The sequence below is a fragment of the Oncorhynchus keta genome, unplaced genomic scaffold, assembly GCF_023373465.1.
Source record: "Oncorhynchus keta strain PuntledgeMale-10-30-2019 unplaced genomic scaffold, Oket_V2 Un_contig_15266_pilon_pilon, whole genome shotgun sequence".
Classification (NCBI taxonomy): Eukaryota; Metazoa; Chordata; class Actinopteri; order Salmoniformes; family Salmonidae; genus Oncorhynchus; species Oncorhynchus keta.
In genome coordinates, this window is record NW_026279223.1 from 17,316 (window position 1) to 29,499 (window position 12,184).

General features: G+C 42.9%; 1 protein-coding gene and 1 long non-coding RNA gene across 4 annotated transcripts; one reads left to right on the forward strand and one right to left on the reverse strand.

Annotated features, from left to right (window-relative positions):
• The first annotated feature begins 776 nt into the window (after positions 1-776).
• LOC127918916 (long-chain fatty acid transport protein 2-like) lies at positions 777-12,056 on the forward strand. 2 transcript variants are annotated; one of them, XM_052502192.1, is made up of 10 exons: positions 777-1,462; positions 2,807-3,028; positions 3,639-3,797; positions 5,692-5,816; positions 6,037-6,231; positions 7,069-7,159; positions 7,233-7,431; positions 8,429-8,526; positions 11,396-11,526; positions 11,694-12,056. In XM_052502192.1, exons 1-10 carry the CDS (start codon positions 985-987, stop codon positions 11,865-11,867), a joined length of 1,872 nt encoding a protein of 623 aa, XP_052358152.1. In that variant the 5' UTR covers positions 777-984; the 3' UTR covers positions 11,868-12,056. The 2 variants fall into 2 exon arrangements, with proteins under 2 accessions (XP_052358152.1, XP_052358151.1); XM_052502191.1 differs by lacking the exons at positions 11,396-11,526; positions 11,694-12,056 and adding an exon at positions 9,571-9,589 and having other exon boundaries at positions 779-1,462; positions 8,429-8,575.
• On the reverse strand, positions 7,573-8,353 carry LOC127918918 (uncharacterized). Of its 2 annotated transcripts, none has more exons than XR_008101371.1 (3): positions 8,226-8,353; positions 7,792-7,998; positions 7,573-7,722 (listed from the first exon to the last, which is right to left on the reverse strand). It is a non-coding gene; the product is annotated as an uncharacterized LOC127918918 (long non-coding RNA). The 2 variants fall into 2 exon arrangements; XR_008101370.1 differs by having other exon boundaries at positions 7,713-7,860; positions 7,930-8,067; positions 8,226-8,321.
• Positions 12,057-12,184: the final 128 nt, after the last annotated feature.

Here is a 12,184-nt window from a genome sequence, read left to right on the forward strand (position 1 = left end):
TATTCCATCTATATAGACTAGGTAGAGCCTACACCTTGTCCAGGGGTCAGAGAGCAGATATTCCATCTATATAGACTAGGTAGAGCCTACACCTTGACCAGGGGTCAGGGCAATGATATTGGCTGTATACCACCCTCATATTCATATCTGGGCATCGAAGACGGTTCCACTGCTTTAAGAAACATCTATTGTTCATATCCGTGATTATTTTAGACCTGGGACACCAGGTGGGTGCAATTAATGATCAGGTGGAACAGAAAACCAGCAGTCGTCTGGCCCTGGTGCATTTCAATACCCCTGGTAGAAGACAGGGGTCAACAATGAAACCCTTTTACACAAATAGGAAATAAAAGAATGAAAACTGATATGTTGGTTGATGTATTTATGAAGGTCTAATGTAAAACCCACAGCCATAAACACAGAGACAGTGATTGAACGGTGTTGCTGAGATTTATTACAATGTAATAAAAAGGTCTGTTTGAGCCTTCTGACTCTCTCAACAGGACCGGCATGTAGCCTGCCTATGCTGTTACAGCCCCACAGGCCATAACACAATAACATGTCTACTCTCAAACAAGGAGAAGTTATATAGATCTATGGATAGAGGTCAGCAGGGGTAAACTGGGACCAGAAATCAGCTCTGGCATTTCCAACACCCCCCCCAAAAAAAGTTGGATTGGCCCTATAGGCAAAAGATGCCAGATGGCCAGTCTGCCCATGGAGGTCAATGTCCTAGAGGTGTCTGTCTGTAACATGTCACTGCCATGGTCATAATTAGAAGAATAGAATATCCTACTACTTCCTTTCTTTATAGTCTTCGCAACGTCATTGGCTGTTGGGGATTTCACGCCGACATGCGTCCAAAGGTCGTGGAGAGTTGTGGACTGGAGGTGTTGCAATAACCTGTTACTTTCTTAAATAGCACGGCCAAGAAGGAGACACCTTTTATTGACAATCACAAATAAGTAGACCTTAACTTTCAACATGTACGTGTTATTTTATACCATTTTGGCAGGATTGGCTATACTGCCACTCTTCCTTTATCTCAGAAATCCTTATTTTACGCAGGACCTGCGCTACACAGTAACTTGCATCTTACTCGGGTTACGAATTAACAGAATCAAGAGGAGCAAACCGTTCTACAGCATGCTGGACTGTTTTCTCGATAAGGTCAAAAAACACCCCAACAAACAGTTTATTGTATTCGAGAAGAGTTCGTATACATACCGGGACGTTGACAAGCAGAGCAACAAGTTGGCCCGGGCGCTCTCACAGCACGCCAGCGTGAAGGAAGGGGACACTGTCGCGCTCTTCATGGGTAACGAGCCCATGTATGTGTTTATCTGGCTGGCCCTGGCTAAACTTGGATGCACAGCCGCTCTGCTCAACTACAACATCAGGTCCAAGTCCTTATTGCACTGTTTCACCTGCTGCGGAACCAACCTGCTCCTGGCTGCTTCAGGTAAGTCCAGCCCACTTACCTTGGTGTTGCCGTTTACAATATCATTGTTAATACAGCTATTTTGAATAATAATTAATATATCTATAATAACTAGTGTAGAGACCTATGGTGTCTAGATCGGCAGGTAGCCTAGTGGTTAGAGCGTTGGGCCAGTAACCGATATGTAGGCTAGTGGTTAGAGCGTTGGGCCAGTAACCGATATGTAGGCTAGTGGTTAGAGCGTTGGGCCAGTAACCGATATGTAGGCTAGTGGTTAGAGCGTTGGGCCAGTAACCGATATGTAGGCTAGTGGTTAGAGCGTTGGGTCAGTAACCGATATGTAGGCTAGTGGTTAGAGCGTTGGGCCAGTAACCGATATGTAGGTTAGAGTGTTGGGCCAGTAACCGATATGTAGGCTAGTGGTTAGAGCGTTGGGCCAGTAACCGATATGTAGGCTAGTGGTTAGAGTGTTGGGCCAGTAACCGATATGTAGGCTAGTGGTTAGAGCGTTGGGCCAGTAACCGATATGTAGGCTAGTGGTTAGAGCGTTGGGCCAGTAACCAATATGTAGGCTAGTGGTTAGAGCGTTGGGTCAGTAACCGATATGTAGGCTAGTGGTTAGAGCGTTGGGCCAGTAACCGATATGTAGCCTAGTGGTTAGAGCGTTGGGTCAGTAACCGATATGTAGGCTAGTGGTTAGAGCGTTGGGCCAGTAACCGATATGTAGGCTAGTGGTTAGAGCGTTGGGCCAGTAACCGATATGTAGGCTAGTGGTTAGAGCGTTGGGCCAGTAATCGATATGTAGGCTCGTGGTTAGAGCGTTGGGCCAGTAACTGATATGTAGGCTAGTGGTTCGCGCGTTGGGCCAGTAACCGATATGTAGGCTAGTGGTTAGAGCGTTGGGCCAGTAACCGATATGTAGGCTAGTGGTTAGAGCGTTGGGCCAGTAATCGATATGTAGGCTCGTGGTTAGAGCGTTGGGCCAGTAACCGATATGTAGGCTAGTGGTTCGCGCGTTGGGCCAGTAACCGATATGTAGGCTAGTGGTTAGAGCGTTGGGCCAGTAATCGATATGTAGGCTAGTGGTTAGAGCGTAAAAATATGTCGTTCTGCTCCTGAGCAAGGCAGTTAACCCACTGTTCCCTGGATGCTGAAAACATGGATGTTGATTATGTCAGCCTCTCTGATTCAGAGGGGTTGGGTTAAATGTGGAAGTTCAATGCGTTCAGTTGTACAACTGACTAGGTATCCTCCATTCCCTCTATGCAGCTAGTGGGAGGCAATGCTAGTAGTGCACAGGCCAGAATTCATAGGATTCTGTCTCATGCTTGCTCTGTCTGTGTCCCTCACTCTCTCCTCCCCCAGAGTTGCGTGGAGCGGTAGAGGAGGTTCTCCCCACCCTGAGGGAGCAGAGTGTAAGTGTGTTTGTGCTGGGTGAGGAGGAGGAGAAGTGTGTGACGGAGGGAGTGAAAACTCTGAGCAGCAGCAGGATACAGCAGGCCTCAGATCAACCTCTGGACCCACAGCTCAGGTCAAAGGTCACCTTAAAGAGCCCTGCCCTCTACATCTATACGTCAGGAACTACAGGTAAGCTGGGCCAAACCAAGCTGGACTGGACTGCCTGGTTATGCATCCAGCATAGTTGCAGGAAGTCTGCTAGAAAGAACAATGTGAAAAATAAAATGTCCAGACCAGTACAGTATGTCTCTGGTCAGCCCTGTAGTGTGAATTAGACAGAATACTACTGATGTCCAGACCAGTACAGCATGTCTCTGGTCAGCCCTGTAGTGTGAATTAGACAGAATACTACTGATGTCCAGACCAGTACAGTATGTCTCTGGTCAGCCCTGTAGTGTGAATTAGACAGAATACTACTGATGTCCAGACCAGTACAGCATGTCTCTGGTCAGCCCTGTAGTGTGAATTAGACAGAATACTACTGATGTCCAGACCAGTACAGTATGTCTCTGGTCAGCCCTGTAGTGTGAATTAGACAGAATACTACTGATGTCCAGACCAGTATGACTCTGGTTGGCCCTGTAGTGTAAATTAAATAGAATACTACTGATGTTTATGGCAGACAGGTAAATATTTTTAGATTACACAACTCTGATTGGTCAAAGATATAAGGTACCATTTGAGATTTTCATCAGCCTTGATTCTCTGTTTCCTGCCCTTCCTGTTGTCTTGTCCTCAGGTCTGCCGAAGGCTGCGGTGATCACACAGGAGAGGCTGTACATGGCCTCCTCTATGCAGGCCATCTCAGGTGTGGCCTCTGATGATGTCATCTACATCTACCTGCCTCTCTACCACACCGCCGGCTTCATAATGGGTTTCACTGGAGCCATAGAGAGAGGTACACTACTGCACTGTATGGCACAGTTGGTGAGAGTGTTGTTCTCGCAGTCGCCAGGTCGTGGGTTCAATTCCTGCATGGATAACATGCACCTCATAGTAGTGCAGTATATGGGAGAAAGATATGAAGAGGTGTGAAGAACTGAACTAGTTCAGAACTTCTTAAGAAATGGTTCAGAACTTCTCTCGATCTGGTTCAGAACTTCTTTAGATTTGGTTCAGAACTTCTCTATATCTGGTTCAGAACTGGTTCAAAACTTCTTTAGATCTGGTTCAGAACTTGTCTAGATCTGGTTCAGAACTGGTTCAGAACTTCTTTAGATCTGGTTCAGAACTGGTTCAGATCTTCTTTAGATCTGGTTCAGATCTTCTTTAGATCTGGTTCAGAACTAGTTCAGAACTTCTCTAGATCTGGTTCAGAACTGGTTCAGAACTTATTTAGATCTGGTTCAGAACTGCTTCAGAACTGGTTCAGAACTGGTTCCATGCCATCTCTAGCAATTACAATGACTACATTCGAATGGAATACAAATGGAGAGAGAAAAACATAATAATTGAAATTCTCTGTAAAAATCACTCCTGACTTGGCACTGATGATGAAGATAAAAAATGCAAATGTCTCTGAATACACGTTCCATGTTATTTGAGGGCCGTCATGTGTAATAACGTTGTTATGATGTTGACCAGGGTTTACTAAGGGTTGTTTAACGGAGTGTCTCTTTACTCTGGGCATTGGAGTAGAGGTGACTTGGCTCTGAGGTGACTTCTAGTACTTCCAGTTCCTGAGTGCATTCAAAATGGCATCCTATTCCCTTTATAGTGCACTACTTTTGTTTTTTGACCAGGGTCTATATGGCTCTGGTCAAAAGTAGTGCACTATATAAGGGAATAGGGTTACATTTGAGACGCACCCACAGAGTTCCAAGCTGTTTATGTCAACAATGACCTTAGACTCTCAAATCAACCAGGAAAAACTCATAGGCCTTAGTGGTGCTGTAGCCTTTAACTAGGGCCCAGAGTTATTCCTTCCTGGTCCGGTCACATGGTCAGGAACAACTCCTGGCCCTAACCAGAACCATTCAGAGGGGACTGCTTTAGTTAGTTAGCTAGCTAGTTAGTTAGTTAGTTAGTTAGGTAATCATTTAGTCAGTCAGTGAGTTAGTTTGTTAGGTAATCATTTAGTCGCTCAGTAAGTTAGTTTGTTACGTAATCATTTAGTCAGTCAGTTAGTTTGTTTGTTAGTTACGTAATCATTTAGTCAGTCAGTCAGTTTGTTAGTTAGTTACGTAATCATTTAGTCAGTCAGTCAGTTTGTTAGTTAGTTAGGTAATCATTTAGTCAGCCAGTTAGTTAGTTAGGTAATCATTTAGTCAGTCAGTGAGTTAGCTAGTTAGGTAATAATTTAGTCAGGCAGTGAGTTAGTTAGTTAGCTAGGTAATCATTTAGTCAGTCAGTGTGTTAGTTAGTTAGTTAGTTAGTTAGTTAGTTAGTTAGTTAGGTAATCATTTTGTCAGTAAGTTTGTTAGTTTGTTTGGAAATAATTTAGTCAGTTAGTGAGTTAGTTAGTTAGGTAATCATTTAGTCAGTCAGTGAATTAGTTAGTTTGTTAGCTAATCTTTTAGTCATTTAGTGATTTAGCTTGTTAGGTAATCATTTAGCCAGTCAGTGAGTGAGTTAGTTAGTTAGGTAATCATTTAGTCAGTCAGTAAGTTAGTTAGTTAGTTAGTTAGGTAATCATTTTGTCAGTATGTTTGTTAGTTAGTTAGGAAATAATTTAGTCAGTTAGTGAGTTAGTTTGTTAGGTAATCATTTAGCCAGTCAGTTAGTGAGTTAGTTTGTTTGTCCATGAGGTTGTGAGCTCTGTTGAATGTTGGTGCTTTATCTTCTCCTCTCAGGCAACACCGTTGTCCTGAGGTGTAAATTCTCTGCCTCTAACTTCTGGGATGACTGCAGGAAACACAAGGTGACAGTGATCCAGTACATAGGAGAGATCATGAGGTACCTCTGTAACTCACCCAAGGTACTGAAACACACGCCACCTGTTACTTTCATCATTCAGACCATTAAAGACCCTAAATAAATGGGCTGATAGTATTAAATCATTTATCAATGTAAACCAAATGCCTGTACATCCTATCCTCTCTTCTCTTCTCTCCTCACCTCACCTCTCCTCTCCCTACCTCTTCTCTCCTCCCTTCTCCCCTCCCCTTGTCTCTTCACCTGTCCTCTTCTCTCCTCAGAAAGATAATGACAGGCAACACAAGGTACGTCTGGCCATGGGTAACGGGCTTAGAGCAGACACCTGGTCAGAGTTCCTGCAGCGTTTTGGTGACATCCGTGTCTGTGAATGTTACGGAGCCACAGAGGGAAACGTCGGCTTCATCAACTACATCGGGAAAGTCGGAGCGATTGGCAAAGAGCACTTCCTTCATAAAGTGAGACTACTGTCTGGGGCAATAATGGCTGTTGTATTCCAAATACCAGCCTATTCACTTTCCAGTGCACTACTTTCAACCAGGGTCCCTAAGGCTCTGGTCAAATGTAGTGCACTATAGAGGGAATAGGGTGCCGTTGGGATGCAGACACTGAGCTTCTGAGAAAGACTACCTCGTTTCTGTTCCTTAACAGTCTATGTGAGATGTATTACGTTAGTGTGATGAAGTGTGTCAGGACACTATTTTTTATGGAAACTCAAAGAGAAGTAGAACATCTTTGTTTTCTGGTGGCACTATACTATCTTCATTGTTATTGTAATGCAGCAAAATAGGAAAAATGCCAAGGCTGAATACTTTTGAAAGATTCCTTTTTGTGACATAGATACAGTATATTACCCTGTTTATGTACATACAGTGTTATGATTTGACCCTGCTGGTCATCTATGAACATTTGAACGTCTTGGCCATGTTCTGTTATAATCTCCACCCGGCACAGCCAGAAGAGGACTGGCCACCCATTATAGCCTGGTTCCTCAAGGTTTCTTCCTAGGTTCTGGCCTTTCTAGGGAGTTTTTCCTAGCCACTGTGCTTCTACACTTGCATTGCTTGCTGTTTGGGGTTTTAGGCTGGGTTTCTGAATAGCACTTTGTGACATCAGCTGATGTACGAAGGGCTTAATAAATACATTTGATTGATTGTTTTCTCTTGTTATGTGTTGTCTGTCTGTCTGTCTGTCTGTCTGTCTGTCTGTCTGTCTGTCTGTCTGTCTGTCTGTCTGTCTGTCTGTCTGTCTGTCTGTCTGTCTGTCTGTCTGTCTGTCTGTCTGTCTGTCCGCAGGCAAACTTCTCCTACGTTCTGATTCAGTATGACACAGAGAGAGAGGAACCTGTCAAAGACTCTAGAGGTTTTTGTATCAAAGTCCCTAAAGGTGAGAACACACACACACACACACATAAACACACACAAACACACACCTCATTACTTGTTGTTTTGGTCCTCAGGAGAAACTGGATTGCTGGTTGCCAAGATTACGGCGCAGGCTCCGTTTAGTGGCTATGCTAATAACGAGCAGCAGACAGACAGGAAGAAGCTGAGAGATGTGTTTGTTAAGGGAGATCTGTACTTCAACAGTGGAGACCTGCTGAGGATCGACCACGAGGGCTTTGTTTACTTCATGGACCGCATCGGAGACACCTTCAGGTCAGAAACGCTTTAGCTGTTTTTACTTTAGTAGTTATCAACTAAAGGTTTAATAATGAGCTGGGTTATTAAAGTTATTTATGGGGTGGCAGGGAACCTAGTGGGTAGAGCGTTGGACACTTAACCGAAAGGTTGCAAGATCGAATCCCTGAGCTGACAAGGTAAAAAAAATCTGTCGTTCTGCCCCTGAATAAGGCAGTTAACTGTCATTGAAAATAAAAATTAGTTCTTAACTGACTTGACTAGTTAAATAAAGGTTAAAAAAATACAATGTCCTGTTCTGTGAATCACCTGCAGGTTGAGATATGAGTTGGGTTTAATACTATAGATGTCATGTTACTGTCCTGTTCTGTGAATCACCTGCAGGTTGAGATATGAGTTGGGTTTAATACTATAGATGTAATGTTACTGTCCTGTTCTGTGAATCACCTGTAGGTTGAGATATGAGTTGGGTTTAATACTATAGATGTAATGTTATTGTCCTGTCCTGTGAATCACCTGCAGGTTGAGTTATGAGCTGGGTTTAATACTATAGATGTAATGTTATTGTCCTGTCCTGTGAATCACCTGCAGGTTGAGTTATGAGTTGGGTTTAATACTGTAGATGTAATGTTATTGTCCTGTTCTGTGAATCACCTGTAGCTCAGTTGGTAGAGCATGGCGCTTGTAACGCCAGGGTAGTGGGTTCGATCCCCGGGACCACCCATACGTAGAATGTATGCACACATGACTGTAAGTCGCTTTGGATAAAAGCATCTGCTAAATGGCATATATTATTATTATTATTATATTACCTGCAGGTTGAGATATGAGCTAGGTTTAATACTGTAGATGTAATGTTATTGTCCTGTCCTGTGAATCACCTGCAGGTTGAGTTATGAGCTGGGTTTCTCTAGGTCTCTTCCTTCTTGGAAGGGTTTGAAGTCTGCTTCTGCTTGCTCTTTGGGTTCTATGCCAGGCTACTGTCTGAATTAATTTGATATGAGTCAACATCCAGGTGGAAAGGAGAGAACGTGGCCACCACGGAGGTGACTGAGCACCTGATCATGGTGGAATGTATCGAAGAAGCCAACGTCTACGGTGTCAAGGTTCCAGGTGATTTGACTTTTGATTTTAGTCATTTAACAGACGCTCTCATCCAGAGGTAGCTAGGTTCATTTAACAGACGCTCTCATCCAGAGGTAGCTTGGTTCATTTAACAGACGCTCTCATCCAGAGGTAGCTTGGTTCATTTAACAGACGCTCTTATCCAGAGGTAGCTAGGTTCATTTAACAGACTCTCTCATCCAGAGGTAGCTTGGTTCATTTAACAGACGCTCTTATCCAGAGGTAGCTAGGTTCATTTAACAGACGCTCTCATCCAGAGGTAGCTTGGTTCATTTAACAGACGCTCTCATCCAGAGGTAGCTTGGTTCATTTAACAGACGCTCTTATCCAGAGGTAGCTAGGTTCATTTAACAGACTCTCTCATCCAGAGGTAGCTAGGTTCATTTAACAGACGCTCTCATCCAGAGGTAGCTAGGTTCATTTAACAGACGCTCTTAGCCAGAGGTAGCTAGGTTCATTTAAGACTCTCTTATCCAGAGGTAGCTACTTTCATTTAACAGACTCTCTTATCCAGAGGTAGCTAGGTTCATTTAACAGACGCTCTCATCCAGAGGTAGCTTGGTTCATTTAACAGACTCTCTTATCCAGAGGTAGCTAGGTTCATTTAACAGACTCTCTCATCCAGAGGTAGCTAGGTTCATTTAACAGACTCTCTTAGCCAGAGGTAGCTAGGTTCATTTAAGACTCTCTTATCCAGAGGTAGCTAGGTTCATTTAACAGACTCTCTTAGCCAGAGGTAGCTAGGTTCATTTAACAGACGCTCTTATCCAGAGGTAGGTAGGTTCATTTAACAGACGCTCTTATCCAGAGGTAGCTAGGTTCATTTAACAGACTCTCTCATCCAGAGGTAGCTAGGTTCATTTAACAGACTCTCTTATCCAGAGGTAGCTTGGTTCATTTAACAGACTCTCTCATCCAGAGGTAGCTAGGTTCATTTAACAGACTCTCTCATCCAGAGGTAGCTAGGTTCATTTAACAGACGCTCTCATCCAGAGGTAGCTAGGTTCATTTAACAGACTCTCTCATCCAGAGGTAGCTAGGTTCATTTAACAGACGCTCTCATCCAGAGGTAGCTAGGTTCATTTAACAGACGCTCTCATCCAGAGGTAGCTAGGTTCATTTAACAGACTCTCTTAGCCAGAGGTAGCTAGGTTCATTTAACAGACTCTCTTATCCAGAGGTAGCTAGGTTCATTTAACAGACGCTCTTAGCCAGAGGTAGCTAGGTTCATTTAACAGACTCTCTTATCCAGAGGTAGCTAGGTTCATTTAACAGACTCTCTCATCCAGAGGTAGCTAGGTTCATTTAACAGACGCTCTCATCCAGAGGTAGCTAGGTTCATTTAACAGACTCTCTTAGCCAGAGGTAGCTAGGTTCATTTAACAGACTCTCTCATCCAGAGGTAGCTAGGTTCATTTAACAGACGCTCTCATCCAGAGGTAGCTAGGTTCATTTAACAGACTCTCTTAGCCAGAGGTAGCTAGGTTCATTTAACAGACGCTCTCATCCAGAGGTAGCTAGGTTCATTTAACAGACTCTCTTAGCCAGAGGTAGCTAGGTTCATTTAACAGACTCGTTCATTTAACAGACTCTCTTAGCCAGAGGTAGCTAGGTTCATTTAACAGACAGAGGTAGCTTGGTTCATTTAACAGACTCCAGCCAGAGGTAGCTAGGTTCATTTAACAGACTCTCTTATCCAGAGGTAGCTAGGTTCATTTAACAGACGCTCTTATCCAGAGGTAGCTAGGTTCATTTAACAGACTCTCTTAGCCAGAGGTAGCTAGGTTCATTTAACAGACTCTCTCATCCAGAGGTAGCTAGGTTCATTTAACAGACGCTCTCATCCAGAGGTAGCTAGGTTCATTTAACAGACTCTCTTAGCCAGAGGTAGCTAGGTTCATTTAACAGACTCTCTCATCCAGAGGTAGCTAGGTTCATTTAACAGACTCTCTTAGCCAGAGGTAGCTACGTTCATTTAACAGACTCTCTTAGCCAGAGGTAGCTAGGTTCATTTAACAGACGCTCTCATCCAGAGGTAGCTTGGTTCATTTAACAGACGCTCTTAGCCAGAGGTAGCTAGGTTCATTTAACAGACGCTCTTGTCCAGATGTAGCTAGGTTCATTTAACAGACTCTCTTTGCCAGAGGTAGCTAGGTTCATTTAACAGACTCTCTTGTCCAGATGTAGCTAGGTTCATTTAACAGACTCTCTTTGCCAGAGGTAGCTTCTTTCATTTAACAGTCTCTCTTATCCAGATGTAGCTAGGTTCATTTAAGACTCTCTTATCCAGATGTAGCTAGGTTCATTTAAGACTCTCTTATCCAGAGGTAGCTAGGTTCATTTAAGACTCTCTTATCCAGAGGTAGCTAGGTTCATTTAAGACTCTCTTATCCAGAGGTAGCTTCTTTCATTTAACAGTCTCTCTTATCCAGATGTAGCTAGGTTCATTTAAGACTCTCTTATCCAGAGGTAGCTAGGTTCATTTAAGACTCTCTTATCCAGAGGTAGCTAGGTTCATTTAACATATGCTCTTTTCCAGAGGTAGCTAGGTTCATTTACCAGATACTCTTACCTCATGAAACATTTTATTTTTTATAGAATAGGTTTATTCATAGAATGTTTTATATACACTACGCACAGTTGACATAATATATATAACTACATATAACAATACACACCTACAACACTCACAGTCACATCATTGTGTAGTTGTCATCCCAGTGTGTTCTTCTCATGTCAAGCTGTGAATGACCAGGACATTATAAAGGGGGAGAATTCAAAATCAATAGTAATTTCTGAACACGTATCAAAGTCAGCTGTCTCTCTTGGTGATCGTGCTTGGTGACGTACCCCACAGGACACGAGGGGCGGGTTGGAATGGCAGCGATCAAACTGAAAGATGACATGGAGTTTGACAGTAAAGCCACGCTGGAGCACGTCAAGACCTCCCTGCCCAGCTACGCTCGACCGCGTTTCATACGCATACAGGTGATCCCGTGGAAATAATGTCCTAATTACAATCATCGTCATGGCACCTTTTATTTGCACTCAAAGCCACCGTCTGGGACATGTTGAAGAGATTCCCTGATCCCAGGTTGTACCTTTAATTAAACATATATTTTAATGTAATGTATTTTGTATTTTAAATATCCCAGAATTCCCTGACTGTGACTGGAACATTCAAGCATATGAAGGTGAAGCTAGCCGAAGAGGGATTCAACCCATCCATGATGCAGGATCGATTATACTACCTGGAGGACAGTAAGGGATACATCCCCATGACACAGGAGATGTACCACTCTATTTCTGATGGAAAGATACACTTATGATTGATTTTTTTTATTTACATATTTTCTAACTGTTAATCTCTTATTTTAAAATTAACTGTCAAATTATTCATCTGATGTACATTTTATGACTATAGAAAAACAATGTGAAAATTGAAAACTGTATGGAACATTTATAAATAAATAAATATAGATTGATTTTGTAATAAATACAAAAAACACATTGTATATCTATCTGAGATGTGTGGCTGTGTCACTTAAAAAAATGATATCTGATAAAACAAATCTAAAATAAATTAAAGAGCTCTGCCATCTCTACACCCTGAAACCACAAAGGTGTTTTTTGGGAAACATTTGGT

What these genes read in the sequence shown, in the direction of transcription:
- LOC127918916 (XM_052502192.1), top strand. Translation starts at nt 985, where the DNA reads ATGTACGTGTTATTTTATACCATTTTGGCAGGATTGGCTATACTGCCA. An exon ending in ACCTCTGTAACTCACCCAAG is followed by an intron (nt 5,817 to 6,036) that starts GTACTGAAACAC and finishes TTCTCTCCTCAG; the next exon opens with AAAGATAATGACAGGCAACA. An exon ending in CGCGTTTCATACGCATACAG is followed by an intron (nt 11,527 to 11,693) that starts GTGATCCCGTGG and finishes TAAATATCCCAG; the next exon opens with AATTCCCTGACTGTGACTGG.